The 17,403-nt window shown below is 47.4% G+C and overlaps 1 protein-coding gene across 1 annotated transcript in view; it reads right to left on the reverse strand.

Moving 5' to 3' along the window:
* Window positions 1-3,576: 3,576 nt before the first annotated feature.
* SIT1 (signaling threshold regulating transmembrane adaptor 1) overlaps window positions 3,577-17,403 on the reverse strand; it is a 50,477-nt gene continuing 36,650 nt past the window's right edge. The window contains exon 6 of the mRNA XM_069241842.1: window positions 3,577-8,206. Within this exon, the coding sequence (XP_069097943.1) occupies window positions 7,952-8,206 (255 nt within the window). The 3' untranslated portion in view covers window positions 3,577-7,951. The remainder of the gene's footprint in view (window positions 8,207-17,403) is intronic.

Genomic DNA, 17,403 nt, shown 5'->3' on the forward strand with positions numbered 1-17,403 from the left:
CGCACTGAATATTTCTATCACAATTGGCAAAAACTTTTAAACGACCCGTGGGTACTAGAATCCGTTCAGGGATTCAAGATAGAGTTCTTTCAATCTCCTCTTCAACTTCCTTTTCCCAGCACTCTATATTTTTCCCACTCTGATCAGAGTATCACTCAAAAAGAAATTCTGGCCCTTGTGTCCAAAGATGCGATAGAGGAGGCAGAGTTACATCCCGAATTTTTGTGAGCCCCATTTTTCTGGTAGACAAGAAGGGTGGCGGCTCAAGATTAGTCCTCAATCTAAAGGAATTCAACCAGTGGATCCTGTATCACCATTTCAAAATGAAAGGCATTCATTTATTACGGGACATCCTTCGGACTGGAGATTGGATGGTCCATCTGGATCTGAAAGATGCTTATCTATCCGTTCCCATCTTCCCTTCCCACAGACGTTTCCTCCAGTTTCGTTGGGAGAGAAAGGTATACGAATTCAAGGTTCTTCCCTTCGGCCTGTCATCAGCCCCTTGGTGTTTCACAAAGCTGATGAGGCCAGTGGTGATATTCCTGAGAACCAGGGGGCGTTCGCCTGGTCATTTATCTGGACGACATTATAATTATGTCCCAATCTCCCCAGACGGTTATGATCCACTTGGAATGGGTGATCGTTCTCCTTCAGGACTTGGGCTTTGTCATCAACGTTCAAAAATCCATTCTAACCCCTTCCCAATCTATAGAGTTCCTAGGTTTCCTGGTGGACTCTCCTTCTGCTCAGCTGATTCTTCCTCCAACAAGAGTGAGGAATATCAAGAGAGAACTGAGGCTAGCCTTGTCCAAGACGACTGTATCCTTGAGATCCCTGACTCGCCTGGTGGGACTGCTAGCCTCCTCTATTCAAGCGATCTTTCTGGGGCCCCTGCATTGCAGGTCCCTTCAACGCCTCAAGATCATGCACCTGAACAAGGGCTTGTCTTACTCCCAGGCAGTTCCCCTTTCGGAGGAGGCAAAGATGGAAATTTCTTGGTGGTTATCTCACATGGAAGCATGGAATGGGAGAGCCAGTTTTCCCGGCTCCCCGGACCTGATTATAGAAGCGGATGCCAGCCTGTGGGGTTGGGGGGCTTGTTGCAGCCATTTATCTACTGGAGGTCGCTGGTCCCAGCAGGAACTATCTCTGCATATCAATTGCCTGGAGCTCCTAGCGGGCTCCTTTGCAATTCGCAGCTTCGCCACGAGCAAAGCGAAATGTTGCATTCTGCTCAGGATTGACAATGTTTCAGTGGTTCGTTACGTGAACAAGCTGGGGGGGACCCATTCTCCTCTACTGACGGAGATTGCCAAAGATTTTTTGCATTATTGTCTTCTAAATCACATTTCGGTGACAGTGGAGTACCTTCCAGGTCAACGGAATGTGATCGCGCATTGGTACTCCCGTCATTTGATAGATTACAGCAATTGGAGGTTGCACCCACAAGTTTTCAGGTCTATCATGAGGATGTGGGGTCTGTGCACAATCAACCTTTTTGCTTCCCGTCTGTATTCTCAATTCCCGACGTACTTCAGTTGGCATTCGGATCTGGGAGTAAGGGCAACAGATGCTTTCCTCCAGGATTGGACCCCGTTCCTCTTTTATGGTTTCCCTCCATTTGTAATGATTCCCAGGGTCCTAGCTCAACCTCAGAAACAGGAAGTGGATATGGTTTTGATCTCCCCATTTTGGAGAGCCCAGCCTTGGTTCCCCATCATTATGGAACTAACCTGTGCTCCTCCCAGCCTCTTGCCCTGGCGTTGGAACCTCCTTCTGGATCCGATGGGTTCTCCTCACCCCTTGATCATGACAGGTCAACTGTCTCTTCTAGCTTGGCATCTTTCAGGCAGAACTGGAGTCTCCCAGGCCTTTTGAACGAAGCTCAGGAATTCATCAATCAATCCTGGGCCCCCAACACACATAAACGTTATGCCTCAGCTTGGAGACGCTGGTGTAGTTGGTGTTCTTCACGGGATTCAGATCCCTTTAAGGCGGATTGCACTATAATATTGAACTTTCTAGCATCTTTAGCCGCCTTTGGGATGGCTTATAATTCTATCAACAATTTTCGCTCCACCATTTCTGCCAGCCGTGTCTTTATTGATGGTAGACCTGTTGGTCAGTTACCTGTTGTTTGTAAGCTGATTCAGAGCATTAGATTGTTAAACCCCCCTCTACCCAAGTAGTCTGAGCTTTGGGATGTTAACATTGTTCTGAGGTTTTTAGATTCCTGGCCTTCCAATAAGTACCTCTCCAGGAAGCAACTTTCTGCCAAGCTTACCATCCTGCTATGTCTCATTTCTTGTAAACGTGTTTCTGACATCAAAGCTTTAAATTTGGCAGGGAGACGTTTCTCTCCTGAAGGTGTTTCATTTGTCATATCTAGAAGGACTAAGTGCAACACCAGGTTGATTTTCTATCCAGCATTTCCGGATAATAACAAACTTTGCATTGTTCAATGCCTAAAAGATTATGAGGTCTTCTGAATTTCGGTGTGATATGTTGGGCCAGCTGCTTATTTCGCTCCAAAAGCCATTTAAACCTGTTTCTTCGGCTACCCCTGCCCGATGGGTGAAATGGATTTTGTCTGAAGCAGGTATTGATACCTCCAAATTTAGAGCGCATTCCATGAGGGGTGCTACGGCATCAAAGTCTTTTACTCTTGGTTCTCGTTTAGAAGATATCTTGAACGCAGCAGATTAGTCCTCTGATTCCACGTTTAAAAGGTTTTTTTATAAACCTATTTTGGATGTGTCGTCAGTTGTTATGGCAAGACTTTAAACAGCATAATCTGAGCCTCCGGTCCTGACATAGAATGAAAAACTTTCTATCTATCGCATTTAGAATTTTCAATTCTACTAAGGACACGGAGGCGAGGATTATCCCACCCATGATTATTGTTTCAGCTTTCATGTTTTTTCTGATATATTATACTTTGTATTGCATAATGTTGATGTGATGTTAACAAATAATATTAATTCCCACCCTGATATTGTATTGTAAAAAAAAAAGTGTTGTTTTTTATCTACTTTATTATATATAAGAGACTGTTTATGGCTCGTTATTTCTCTGTCCTAGGTGAAGAGGATATATGATTCGGATTCCATCGCCTGGATTTCCTCTGGGGATTCTTTTCCTCCTTCCTCATTGTTGATGGGATGTTCGTCGTTCTGGTTCAGTTGTTCATCGTTTTTCTTTTCCCTGGACTTCAGGTTTATTTGTGACTCTTTGGCATTAGTGCAGTAACTATGTCTATGTGCAAAGAAAGAGGAAGAGACTTTGCGTCAGGAAGGTTTTATAGGGCTGGGCTCTATAGTCATTCTGATATTATGGTGGGTTCATGGGATTTGTAGTTTTTTTTGGGAAATGTCTTTCTATTGGCTGCTGAAGTTATTAAAGCATAGAAAAAGAAGCATAATCCTCGCCTCCGTATCCTTAATAGAATTGAAAATTCTAAACGTGATAGCTAGAACAATTTTCAGTCTATGGCAGCGCCTCCAGCACCTCAAAGGATGAAACTGAATAATTCCTTGAGTAACCTGTTAGCATTAACAGAGAAGAGTCACACACCTGTGTCCAAAGGTTTTTATTTTATTTCAGGACAAGTATTTACAGTCAGCCCACTACAGCAGACCCGTTCTCAACTCTCCAGCAAGGCTGTAGGGAAAAGGTTGTGAGCCCTGACAGTGTGACGTCACTGCAGCCTCCAGGTAGGATGATGGGGGACCTTACAGTGCAGCCCTGCCCCCCTGGACTTTATCTCAAGTCTCTCGTCAGCCTCCAGGTACGAGTGGGTGAGTCCTTATAATGAGATCCCAGCCCTGCTCTCAAGCCTGTTGTCAGTCTCCCGGTGAGGTATGGTGAGTGGGTGTGTTCTCAAGCCTAATGTCAGCCTACAGTGTGATCCCGGTGCCCCAGGCATTTTCTCAAGTCTTGTGTCAGCCTTCATGTCAGGGTGGGGCAGGTGTTCGCAAGTCCCCCATCAGCCTCAAGGTTAAGTCCTTGTAGTGATACTTCCAGTCCCCCCCAGGTAAGGGTACGTGAGGTCTGACTGTGACCCCGCTGCCCCTGACCTGCTCTCTCGTCTTGTGTCAGCCTTCTGGTAAGGGTACGTGAGGTCTGACTGTGACCCCGCTGCCCCTGACCTAATCTCAAGTCTTGTGTCAGCCTTAAGGTAGGGGTATGTGAGGTCTGACAGTGTGACCCCGCTGCCCCTGACCTGCTCTCAAGTCTTGTGTCAGCCTTCAGGTAAGGGTATGTGAGGTCTGACTGTGACCCCGCTGCCCCTGACCTAATCTCAAGTCTTGTGTCAGCCTTCAGGTAAGGGTACGTGAGGTCTGACAGTGTGATCCCGCTGCCCCTGACCTGCTCTCTCGTCTTGTGTCAGCCTTCAGGTAAGGGTATGTGAGGTCTGTCAGTGTGATCCCACTGCCCCTGACCTGCTCTCAAGTCTTGTGTCAGCCTTCAGGTAAGGGTATGTGAGGTCTGACAGTGTGACCCCGCTCTCCCTGACCTGCTCTCTCGTCTTGTGTCAGCCTTCAGGTAAGGGCATGTGAGGTCTGTCAGTGTGATCCCACTGCCCCTGACCTGCTCTCAAGTCTAGTGTCAGCCTTCAGGTAAGGGTATGTGAGGTCTGACAGTGTGACCCCACTGCCCCTGGCCTGTTTTCAAGTCTTGTGTCAGCCTTTAGGTAAGGGTATGTAAGGTCGGACTTTTCTCAAGCCTTGGGCCTGTACTCTTTCATAGGGTCTTAGACTGATTTCATGACATGTCTCACATTTTAGATTTCTATAACCAAAATAGTCTGCAACATTATCTTCTGTCTCATTGCTGCAGATGCAAGGCACAGCTCACTCCCCCACCCATCAGCTGCGGGATGTGCTTCCACAGACCATCCCTAGATGTGCTTACTGCAGTGGGGTTGTACCCACAGGTACATAGCACTATCTTCACTCCTTAGTACCTCCTCTCCTGTAGGAATGTCCCTTAACTCCACTCCTGGTCCTCCAGCCCCTCTGTTCTTTCCACCTGCAGATGGTACTGGAGGAGGAATGATGGGAAAGTACTGTCTGGCCTCATGTGCTGGTTGATTCTCTGACCTGCTGTATAAAGGCCACGCTTTCTAGCTTTCTATCACTGCAGTGTGTTGTGTTGAATGCTGAGTATCCTCTCTAACGCTCTCTCCTGGGTCAGCCTCTAGTGTTTGCAGTTGTCATAACCTCAACTCTTGGCTCCTGAAGCCCATCTTACTCGGAATGGGGAGGTCGTGGGACTGGTTCAGGAACTGTGGATTGATGATTGTACACTTTCTCATGAGAGAGGAAGGGGACACCATTTTCTTCAGGGAGGACTTGGTAAAACAATCCATCTTGAAGAGTTAGACGCATTGTTATTAAACTCATGCTTTATTAGTAACCTCCAGTAGGATCACACCCAAGATAGCTGAGTGGATCTGGTGCCCCGAGTGGATCTAGTGCACCCCTGCTTTTGTGGACAATACGTGGCAGTCCTGTTGGCTGTTTTTGTCAGAAGTACCTTGCCAATGAGGTGAGGAAGGAAGGCTCTCAGCGCTTGGTAAACAGCTAGCAACTTCATCTGATTGATATGGAGATATCTCTGGTTGGTCGCCCAGCACTACTGGACTGTGAGATCTGTGGAAGTGGTTCTAGAAATGACTGTCATTTGAGGAGATTGTTGGTGCTCCCCCATTACAGACAGACGCAAGCTTGACGGCCGACCCACACTACATTCTCCAATTGACCCTCCGCTTGAGGCCGTTGGTGCACTCAGCACTCCTGCAACGGACACATATTGAGTCGGCAGGAGTTACTATGGCTATGCATGAAGCCATCATCCCTTGGGAGTTGGGGCTGCCGGGAGTAAAGGCTGTCAGTGCCCGGGCTCACAGCGATAAGGCCACAATACTTTCCCAGCGTTCTGATAGGACCAGTCGTCGAGCCCCTCCTCAGCCTCTAAGTAAGGGTGGGCGAGTCCTTATAATGCAGCCCATTGACCTGAGCCTGTTCCCAACCTCCCATCAGCCTCTGTGTAAGGGTCGGTGAGTTCTGCAAGCTCAACGCATGGAAAGAGCAAATTTGTGGATCCCTCCCAAAGATGCCTTTGGGACCTGTGCTTAATCTACATATGGTTTGCATCCCAGAATGCATCTCTGCGGGACACTCATCCATATTTGCTGTCTTGTTTATGCTGAAGCTGAGAAATAAGTATTTAAAGTACGGTGCTGCTCACAAGAAGATTTACCCACTAAATCTGTTAAATCTAATGTAATGTCCCACATGGGCTCCTACTTTCATATGTTTGGAAAATGTAAATGTGTCTCCATTTTGTTTTTACCGGTACCTCATTACAGAGCTGATTTTCATCCCTTTAACTGTGTGTGATGCTATGTATTCTCTATTTACTGGCTATTACATCACAACATGCCCTTGAATGTTGGTGATGCCCTACATTGGTCATTCCCTGTGTCCTCCCACATTTACCTCAGCGCTTCTCATACAAAGCAGTAGTGATCACCTGTGTGTTTGACGTAACCTGTGATGCATACATTGATTATTCAGCATCTATCACACCTCATTGAGTTACTGTGATGTCATATATTCCCTTTTCCCTTGTCTATGACATCACACCATCCATCTGACCGTGATGTCCTACATTGATTATTCCTATCTATATCACAGCTTCTCATTGATTTACTGTGATGTCCTACATTGACTATTCCCTGTCGATGACATCACACCACCCCATTGATTAATCCTTGTCAATGACATCACACCACCTCACTGAGTGACTGTGACGTCATTTTTTTTTTTTGCAGTTTCATATAGCAAACTTGACCCAAAGGTATTGGAGTGATTTACATTAGCAGAAGTTACCTTCCACAAGGACATATTCATTTTTGTAGACAGAGGGAGTTTAAGTGATTTGACCAGAATCACAGGATGTTAAGCCGAGGCCGGGATTAGAACCTGGTTCCCCAGTTCCAAAGGCGGCAGCTCTGGCCATGATGCCACATCTTCTCCAATATATCTGTTGTATACTGACTATCCCCTATATAACACCTCGCCTTCTCAATGACTCACAGTGATGTCATACATCGACTATTCCCTGTCTATGACAGGACGCCATCTCAATGATTAATGCCCTTGACTGGCTGTGATGTCATACATCGACTATTCCCTGTCTATGACAGGACGCCATCTCAATGATTAATGCCCTTGACTGGCTGTGATGTCATACATCGATTGATCTCTGTGTATGACAACACGTCAACCATTGAGTGACTGTGATGTCATACACTGATTAATTCCTCTCTGTGACATCACAAATGACTGTGATGTCATAGGAAATTAATATTCAACACTACAAATGGTATGTAAATAACGTTATCAAACAATTTAGTAGCACCTGCTGGACAAGTCTTTTCCTATTAGATATTTTGTTATATGATTTTTTTAAGAAGAAGCGATTGATCTTAAGACTGACCTAAAAAGGAATAAAGTGTGGAGGAAAAAGCAGGCTGCCAGTCATGGACCACTCCTATTTACTTCAACGCAGTTGGGACTCAGTGCCTGGATCTGTGACATAACTGGTCAACAGAAGACAATCTGCAAGGTGAAGGCTCCAGAGCACTGTTTCAGGAAAGAATTAAAAACCTGGCTTTTTGACCAAATCCAGAGTTAATTGGCCGGCTTTACTCTCATCGCTTTGGTTTAAGCTCTGGGACGCTTCTCCTGAAGCAACCGTCTGCTGTATAAATGCTGTTGATTGATTGACCCATGCTGGTGTACGCCTCCTCCCACACCATCTGCAAGCCTGTGCCAAAGTATGCTAGAGTTGATCACCCTAAACTGAGATGCTGAAGCACCATGACTCATTCTAAGCCCTAACACTCAGTGGCACCCCCTGTTGGTCGTTCCAAGACCCATCAGTTGTTATTGGCATAGTCCAGGTCCTCGAACTGTGTTTTGTACCGGCCTGTTTGCACCGAGGCATAGAGGGGGTCTTCAGCCTCTAGGGCCCGCGGGGCTGGTCTCTTCTGCTTCCCAGGGTCCTTCCCGGGGGTGGCAGGCTGCGACGCCCCGTTCAGAAGAGTCACCACGTCTGCGTACTGGATGCCGGAGTCAGTTGTCTCCTGGACGGCTGCTGGCTTCATCGCCTTCAGATTGGCGTAGCACATCTTCTGCAATGGGAGAGAAGAGAGGTCCTTAGACTCTTTGGAGGTTTTGAGAGTGATACAGGCTCCTCAATTCTACAGAGCAGAGAAACAGCCAAGTTAAATCAGGACAAATTTACTACATGGTAAATCCATATCTACATCTGGATGAGTGAGAACCAGCTGTGCCTGGAACCAGAGAGCGATGCTCCTCTTAGGAGAGCACATTACACGCCATTTCCTCTCCTACCATCACCTTCCTGTTCTCTCATCACCTGCCATCTGCTCATCAAGATGTGGGTTGCATTGTTTCATCAATTACCTTGGCACAATGTCCTCTATTTACTAGTCACATATGTCTTCCTTTTTAAGAAGATTACTTTTTTCAAATATTGAAATATTGCTGATTTATCCTAATCCTTATTGCTAAATGTAATTAACACTGACCTTTGTTTAATGTTATTACCTTTTTTATTCACTTAAATGCTTCTACATTTTATTTTAGTTCCTGAATCTAATGCTAGCACTATGTTTTATACCTAAGAATCTCTTCCTCAAAACCATTTGCCCCCCCCTTGATTTAAGGTTACTGAATTCATGTAAAAAGAATTGATTTTAAAAGTTTAATTTAATTTAATTTATTTAGGGGAGCCATATTTTGACCCAGATGCTAATTATGTTGCTAACCGATGTTTAATGACTTAGGGCCAGATGTGCGAAGCGCTAGCATTTCTTAATGGGCTGAATCGCTATTTTGGTCCGTTAAGAAATGCTAAATGACCTTTTGGCATGTACAAAGGCCGCTTGGGAATCGCAAAATGTGAGTTCTACCTAGTAGAAATCGCATTTTGCGGCACCCAAATAGAAAAACATAAATTGTGATTTCCTATTTGTGATTTCCAATGCACATGTACCAAGCGTTTTCTAAATGCAAATTGGGCATTTTGGAAATGCTATTACCAGCGACTCAAAGTCGATGGTAAATCATCTGCAGTTTAAAAAAACAAACCAAAATGCTTTTTTTTTAAAGCGCCATAAAGTGCACACATGCCCCTAGGGCATCTGTGTGCTTTACATGCGCACCACTTTTTTCGGGGAGGAGCTAGGAGGGGCCTTGGGCCGAACATCTTACTTGCTTTAGCATTTCCTAATTTGTGATTTCCTATTAGGAAATTGCAAATTAGGAAATGCTAAACCATCCGTAACGATCGGCCTTTAGGCCTTTAGGGCCATAGGGACGAATAGTTTGGTATTACCTGAATGGCGACTTCCTAATAGCGTAGGAATCGCAATAAGGGAATCTCTATTTTTGCACATACCGTTTTGCATTTCCTGAATAGCAATTTCTAAGTAGTCGCTATTTAGGAAATGCAAAAAAAAGTATTTCGTACATCTGGCCCTAAGGGCCTTATTTAGATGTTGGCGGACCGGTTACTCCATCACAAATGTGGTGGATTTCTTGTCTGCTGTATTGCAAGTGTCTTTACACCTGTGGGCATTGTAATTCAATGGACAGATATCAGCCACATTTGTGACAAAGTAGTCTATCCGCCAGAGTCTAAATCAGGCCATTAGAGTGTCACTGGTTCAAGGACCAGCGCCCATCGAGTCAGCGGATGCTCTGGCCTCCCCCTCCCTGGCGAACATCCTCCCTCCTTAGTTTGATATTCCCACCTGCCTGGAGAGGATGTCACTTGCAGTAGAACGAACACCTGTAATGTGGTTTGCTCTCAGGGCAGGGCAATTTGTGAGGGAGCCCCATGATGCTTTGGTCCCACTCTGCAAAGATATCTTTTTTTTTTTTAAACAAAATTCCAAAGTAGAAGTTTCTTTTTGAAAAACAAAAAAAGGCCCTAATGTCATAGTCATTGTTTGATTTACCTGCCCATGAGCGTGGTGCCTTGCATGGGGTGGCTGCTCATGTACCATTCACCCCATACAAAAGAGGCTGCCAGGTCAAATGTTTCAACTGGTGGAGCCAACTAGGCTTTCCTGGTGGAAGCCCTGTGGTTCCACCATATCTATGTGGGATGGGAGACCCATGAATGTGGCCAGGTGGGTCAACTTATGGCCATTTATCTGCTGTGTCTTTTGGCTAGGTTTTCTCTACACACACAACATATATATATATATATATATATATATATATATATATATATATATATACTCATGCATTAATAAAGCAATGTCTCTTTGCTTATGTAGAACCCTGTATTCTAACAGAAAGATAACAAAAGTAAAATGTGCTAATGGTGTTTGCAGGACACATTTTTCTCTTGTCAAAGAGATATTCCCTACAATCCACTTCCCAACAACTAAGGTTTTTAGCTCTGGTTTACGGATAGCTTCAGCTGCCTGTTGTTAAAGACCTACTGTCTTTTTTTCTATTATTTTGCTTTCCACAGATGGCCGCGTGCTCGTTGGCCACCTGTGAAAAATAAAAACAAAAAAACAACATTGGCAAGGCCAATAGGTCAATGCCTAGTAACTAAAGTGACCTGTATTGGCTTTGACAATGTATAACTGTTACAATTTCACACACATTTCCCCTAAAAAATACAGGGCCTGGTTTAGAATTCGGCAGACGGGTTCCTCAGTCACCACTTTGGCGGAGTAACTCTTCCGCTAAATTCTAAATCAGGCCCTCAGTTAAAAGAGATGTTATTGTTGTAGTACAACACACACATACGCACACACACACACATACATGTCAAAAGTCCTTTCATAACTATGAAGTGGTGGTATGTTCACAGTGGAAACTCTAGAAAACGCGGGAATCACCACGCTTTAGCTCAGCAGTCCTGACATGCTGTGCTCATTGCGTCACGTAGGTGACATCAGCGATGAGATCTCGAATGACATCATTGGTGACACTGATAAGAAGAGAGTATGCACACAGATACTGTGTGACGCAGAATGCAGAGCGAGAGAAGAGAGCAAAAGAAACGTTTGAAGGTCACATGCGAGCTTCGTCCGTACTTCACACCGCCATGAGCTAGCCTTGACCTTCCCCTGCGCGGCACTGATCCTGGGTGGAAGCAGCGAAACCACAGATATCACTCCCCAAAAACCAGGAGTCCAAAAAGCGCACTGTGTGCGAGCGAGGACAAGACACAAAGGGCATGATTTAGATCTCGACAGATGCGTTACTCCGTCACAACAGTGACGGCTATCCCGCCCTCTGAAATATAAATTCTATTATTTCCTATGGGATCTATATTTCGAAGGACGGGGTATCCGTCACCATTGTGGCAGAGTAACCACTCTCCCGGAATCTAAATCAGGCCCAAAAGTTGGACACACCCTAAACCCATACATCGCACAGAATCTGCATAGATTGTGTACAGCTTCTCGTGATAGGAAAGAGAACCATAAAGGCTGAAGACTAAACTCTGCATAACTGCAAGGAACCGGAGACGAATGTAGGAAGCTGGCTCTGTATGTACTTTATCAAAGTGAGAGACAGTGTGCACAGAGTCTAGGGTTCCCCATTGGCTTGGCAGAGACAATAATAGATAATAATAATGATGCTCTATTTGTGGTAGTGTGGTCGAGCAGTTCAGCTTATCAGAGGGTAGTGTTAAGCATCTGTTGTACACACAAGCAATAGAAGAAACACACACTCAGGCCCTCATTCGGACCTTGGCGGGCGGCGGATGCCGCCCGCCAAAGTCCCGCCGTCAAAATACCGTACCGCGGTCGCAAGACTGCGGTGGGTATTTTGACTTTTTCCCTGGGCTGGCGGGCGGCCGCCGAAAGGCCGCCCGCCAGCCCAGGGGAAAACGACCTTCCCACCATGAAGCCGGCTCGTAATCGAGCCGGCGGAGTGGGAAGGTGCGACGGGTGCTACTGCACCCGTCGCGTATTTCACTGTCTGCTATGCAGACAGTGAAATACTAGCGGGGCCCTCTTACGGGGGCCCCTGCAGTGCCCATGCCATTGGCATGGGCACTGCAGGGGCCCCCAGGGGCCCCGCGACACCCCCTACCGCCATCCCGTTCCTGGCGGGCGAACCGCCAGGAACAGGATGGCGGTAGGGGGTGTCAGAATCCCCCATGGCGGCGCAGCGAGCTGCGCCGCCAAGGGGGATTCAAATGGGCAACGGAAAACCGGCGGGAGACCGCCGGTTTTCCATTTCTGACCGCGGCCAAAGCGCCGCGGTCAGAATGCCCAAGGGAGCACCGCCGGCCTGTCGGCGGTGCTCCCGCCCCCGTTGGCCCTGGCGGTGCAACACCGCCAGGGTCATAATGAGGGCCTCAATGTCTTAACTCCACACCAATAGGATTTTATATAGAAAATAGTTTTGTTAATATATTTCTAGAACCACAAGATTCAATTTACAGGTTAGTACATAAAATGAACGGTACTTTGCATATATATGATCAGGACTTTGAATAGAATCAACAATGTACACACTTTTGCTTAAAATGGCAAAAAGCTATTTTAAAAGTGGACACTGCAATTGTCAACAGATCCTGGGGGAACAAGAGATAGCACAGTTTTGCAGGTAAGTATACAACGTACAGTTCTTATCTCTGGGTTTTAGGTAGTCTGTCTTTGGGGGTTCTAGTTAACCCCAAACACCCAGCACCAGCAACACGGGGCCGGTCGGTGCAGAGATCAAAGGGAAACCAAATTAACGTGGGCTCCTATGGAGACGGGGTACTCGGAATCCAGTCAGTCAGCAGGTAAGTACCCGCGACTCAGGGGGCAGAACAGGGGGGTTTAGAAGAGCACTGGAGGGACCACAAGTAGGCACCAAACACACACCCTCAGCGGCACAGGGGCAGCCGGGTGCAGGGTGCAAACAGGACTTTGGGTTTCCAATGCAGGTCTATTGGGAGACCCCGGGGGTCACTCAGAGGCTGCAGGCGAGGTCCGAGGGCGGGGTGTCTCGGGCAAACCACTGGTCAGACAGGGAGGAGAGCCGCCTGCTGGTTGATGCTGCGCCGGGGGTCTGGTTCTCCAAGGCCTGGGGGCTGTGGGTGCAGTGGTTCTTCAGGCATCAGTTTTCTTTGTCCAGAGCTCTTGGTCAGGGGGGTCCTCGGGATTCCCTCTGCAGGCGTTTTCGGGGAGGTTTGGAGGGGTCAACCCAGGGTGGGCTCTGGCTCCCAATCACCTGGAAACCCTTCCTTACTGGGTGGGCCACCTGAACGCAGGCCGTGGGTGTCAGGTGCACAGGGGTCAGGACTCACGTATCTGAAGTGAGGTGGGAGTCCTTAGTTGTAGGTTTCTTCAGACAGAGCCACTGTCCTCTTGGGTTCTTGGTCCTTTTGGGTGCAGGGCAGTCCTCTGGAGTCTGCAGAGGTCACTGGTCCCACTGGATGCGTCGCTGGTCGTTTTGCCAGTTCTTTGAAGCAGGAGCCAGGCCGGTAGAGCTGGGGCCAAAGCAGTTGTCGTCTTCCTTTTTCTCTGCTGGGGGTTTCACCATAGCAGTCCTTCTTCTTCTTGTAGGTCGCCAGGAATCTGGTGAGCTGGGTTCAGGGAGGCCCTTAAATCCTAGATTTTGGGGCATGTTAGGGGTCAGAGGGCAGTAGCCAATAGCTACTGTCCCTGAGGGTGGCTACACCCTCCTTGTGTCCACTCCCTTTGGGGAGGAGGGCACATTCCTATCCCTATTGGTCCCTGTCCTTTTAACCAAGTTGGAGGATTCTGCAGGGAGGGGGTCACTTCAGCTCTGGACACCTTAGGGGTGGTCCCAGCTGAAATGGTCACTCCTTGTTTTTCTTAAGTTTCTCACCGAACTGGCCACCAAAAGTGGGGGCTTTGTCCGGGGGGTGGGCATCTCCACTAGCTGGAGTGCCCTGGGGCATGTAACTCAAGGCCTGAGGCTTTGAAGCTCACTGTCAGGTCTTACACTTCCTGCACGGGGAGGTGTGAAGCACCTCCACCCAGGACAGGCTTTGTTTCTGGCCTCAGAGAGCACAAAGGCCCTCGCCCCATGGGGTCAGAAACTTGTCTGCTAGTGGCAGGCTGGCACAGACCAGTCAGTCCTACACTAAAGGATTGGGTGAAATACAGGGGCCATCTCTAAGATGCCCTCTGTGTGCATTTTTTTAATAAGTCCCACACTGGCATCAGTGGGGGTTTATTGTGCTGAGAAGTTTGATACCAAACTTCTCATTATTCAGTGAAGCTGTTATGAAACTGTGGAGTTTGTTTTGACAGACTCCCAGACCATATACTTAATATGGCCAAACTGCTCTTACAATGACTAAGAATGGACTTAGACACCGTAGGGGCATATTGCTCATGCAGCTATGCCCCCACATGTGGTATAGTGCACCCTACCTTAGGGCTGTAAGGCCTGTTAGAGGGGTAACTTACCAATGCCACAGGCAGTGTTTTGTGGGCATGGCACCCTAAGGGCGATGCCATGTCGACTTTGCCTTTTTCTCCCCACCAACACACACAATCTGCAATGGCAGTGTGTATTTGTCAGGTGAGGGGTCCCTTAGGGTGACATAACACATGATACAGCCCTTAGGGACCCTTCTGGTCACAGGGCCCGTGGTACCACTGGTACATTTTACAAGGGACTTATCTGTGTGCCAGGGGTGTGCCAATTGTGGAAACAACGTTACATTTTTAGTGAAAGAACGCTGATGCTGGGGCCTGGTCACCACGGTCCCATCACACTCTGTCAAGTCAGCATCAATATCAGGCAAAAAGTGTGTGTTGGGGGGGGGGGTAACTGCAACAAGTGCCAGTTTCCTACAATGACCAACACAGAGAGCAGTTGATTCTAAGGAGAAAGGGTGAAAACAGACATACGACCCCAACAGAACCGTCCACCGAGCCAGGGCCAGCTTTAGCACTGGTGGCATCCTGTGCAACAGTTTTGTTTGGCACCCCTCACCCCATGACCACACCTCGAATTTACTCACTACCACCGGCAACTGTGCTCCACATCTCTCCATAGCCTCCCTTTCACATACATTCATGTGTTTTAAAGCGCTTGTAAAGGCTGGCTTCATATCTCTCTCCCTAGCAGGAACATTAATCACCAGATGTATCTTAACATTTGAATTGTTTCCTGAAGGCTGTTCGCACGAGGAACTTTTCAGCAGGTGCTTTTAAATTGCAAGTTTCATAAGTAATTGCTAAACACAGCGCCCCCCTGAGGTCAGCGTCCCCCAATCCAGGTCAGCACCCGGTGCAGCTGCACCGCTCACACTTCCCTAAAGCCAGCCCTGCGCCGGTCCCTCTCTGCACAGGTGTTGTCAGGGAGTAGTGGGGTATGACTGTTTGGTTTGGCCTTTACCCACACCTTGCACTCTTCCCCTTATTCCTCTCAAATGGGAAGTGCCCCTGCCTTCAGTCGTGCATAGCTGGCTATGATGTCACATTTTGGGACAGACGCAAATCAGTTCCTTTTTTCCATTACCTCCTAAATTGCATGTGCTATGAAGTCACTACACAGGTTCTTCGGCCTCGAGCAGTGAGGACAATGTGCAGGGCATAGAATTCAACCAAACCATGACCTGTTGATGTCATCAGTGATGTCATTTGTGATGTCACCAATGATACCATATGAGGCCATGAGCCGCACATATCAGGGCTGAAAGATATGGTTTTGGCAGCTTACAATTCTCTATGAATATCAGTGTTTTTAGCTTTTGCCCTTTAACCATGACATCACGAACTGTAGATTTTTAAGGGAATTTCCAAAGTTTTTTTTTTTTTTTTAATTGTTATGAGCAAAGATAACTACAAATTGTTTTCAATTACCATGGTACTGTTCAGATATTCCAGGGTGCTTCCCAAATATATCAGGGTGTTCCCCATTTATGCCATTGTGTTGTCAAGATATGCCAGGCTGTTCCAACATATGCCAAGGAGCTGTTGAGATATGCTAGGGTCTTTCCATACCTGCCAGGGTGTTTCCCCCAAATACCAGGGGGGTTACGCACATAATCCATAGAGTTGTCAGAAATGCAGGGTGTTGTTCACATATCAACAGCACAAAATAAAATGATGGACGGAGTGTTGAAACTTTCCAAACTCTCACCCGTCACAGATCTGGGTTTAATCCATCAGTGTTTTGCCCGACACGTCACCCCAGTTTGGACCCAGCCATACGCAAATCAGTCTAGACCCTGCTCCCCATGGGAACAGTCGAACCCGCCCTCCAAGCCAGGTGCTCCCTGGACTGGAAACAAGAATCCTGAAACCGGTTTTGAGGTATCACCCCTCATCAGCCAGGTTAGCTAGAATCTGGTGGCATAGCAAGCACGGGACCCACATCTGGGCATACCCTTCCCACTTAGAGTGACAAATGCAAAAACAACAGAAGATGGAAGGAATGTGGAACAAATCCAACATTCACCCCCAGTTCTGGGTTTAATCTATCTGTTTTTTTTGTTGCTCACCACGCCTTTCCAGTTTGGACCCAGCCGTACTCCAATCAGTGTTGGCCGTGCTCCCCATGGGAACAGTCCACCCCGTACTGCCAAGCCAGGTCCTCCCTCGACCAGAAACAAGCATCCTGGAGCTGGTTTCAGGGTATCACCCCTCATCAGCCAGGCTAGCTTGAATCCAATGTTGCAGCGATCATGTTGTTCATACATGCCAGGGTGCTTCCCACATATGCCAGGGTGTACCCCCTTATTCCAAGGTGCTGTTCAGATATACCAGGGTGCTTCCCACGTATGCCAGGGTGTTACTCAAATTTGCCAGGGCGTTACAACATATACCAGGGTGTTCCCCACTTATGTCAGGTGTTCCCACAAGTATCGGGGTGTTCCCCATGTATACCATTGTGCTGTTCAGATATGCCAGGGTGCTGCTCAGGTATGCCAGGGTGCTTCCCACATATGCCAGAATGTTTCCCACATATGCCAGTGTGTTCCAAATTTATGCCAAGGTGCTTCCCACATCTGCCAGTGTGTTCCCACATATACCAGAGTGGTCCCCAATTATGCCGTAGTGTTGGTTAGATATGCAGAGGGTGTTCATACATACCAAGGTGCTACCAGAGAGGCACTCTCTTTTTCTGTGCTTAGATGCCCATGGACTACAGCGGCTGGTGCCCTCATTGCTGCTTGAGAGGAAGCACAGAAAGAGAGTGAACAATCCCTGAACTGAACCACCAAGGCTGCCAAGCTTGAGAGAGAGTGCCAAACTGGTGCAGTGCTTGGAGAAGACTGAGATCCCGCCACCAGCTCTCTCTCTGCAGGAGTCTCTCCAATGCCAAGTTCTGTGCCTATGTAGCTCCCAGAGGT

Source organism: Pleurodeles waltl, chromosome 6 (assembly GCF_031143425.1).
Source record: "Pleurodeles waltl isolate 20211129_DDA chromosome 6, aPleWal1.hap1.20221129, whole genome shotgun sequence".
Taxonomy (NCBI): Eukaryota; Metazoa; Chordata; class Amphibia; order Caudata; family Salamandridae; genus Pleurodeles; species Pleurodeles waltl.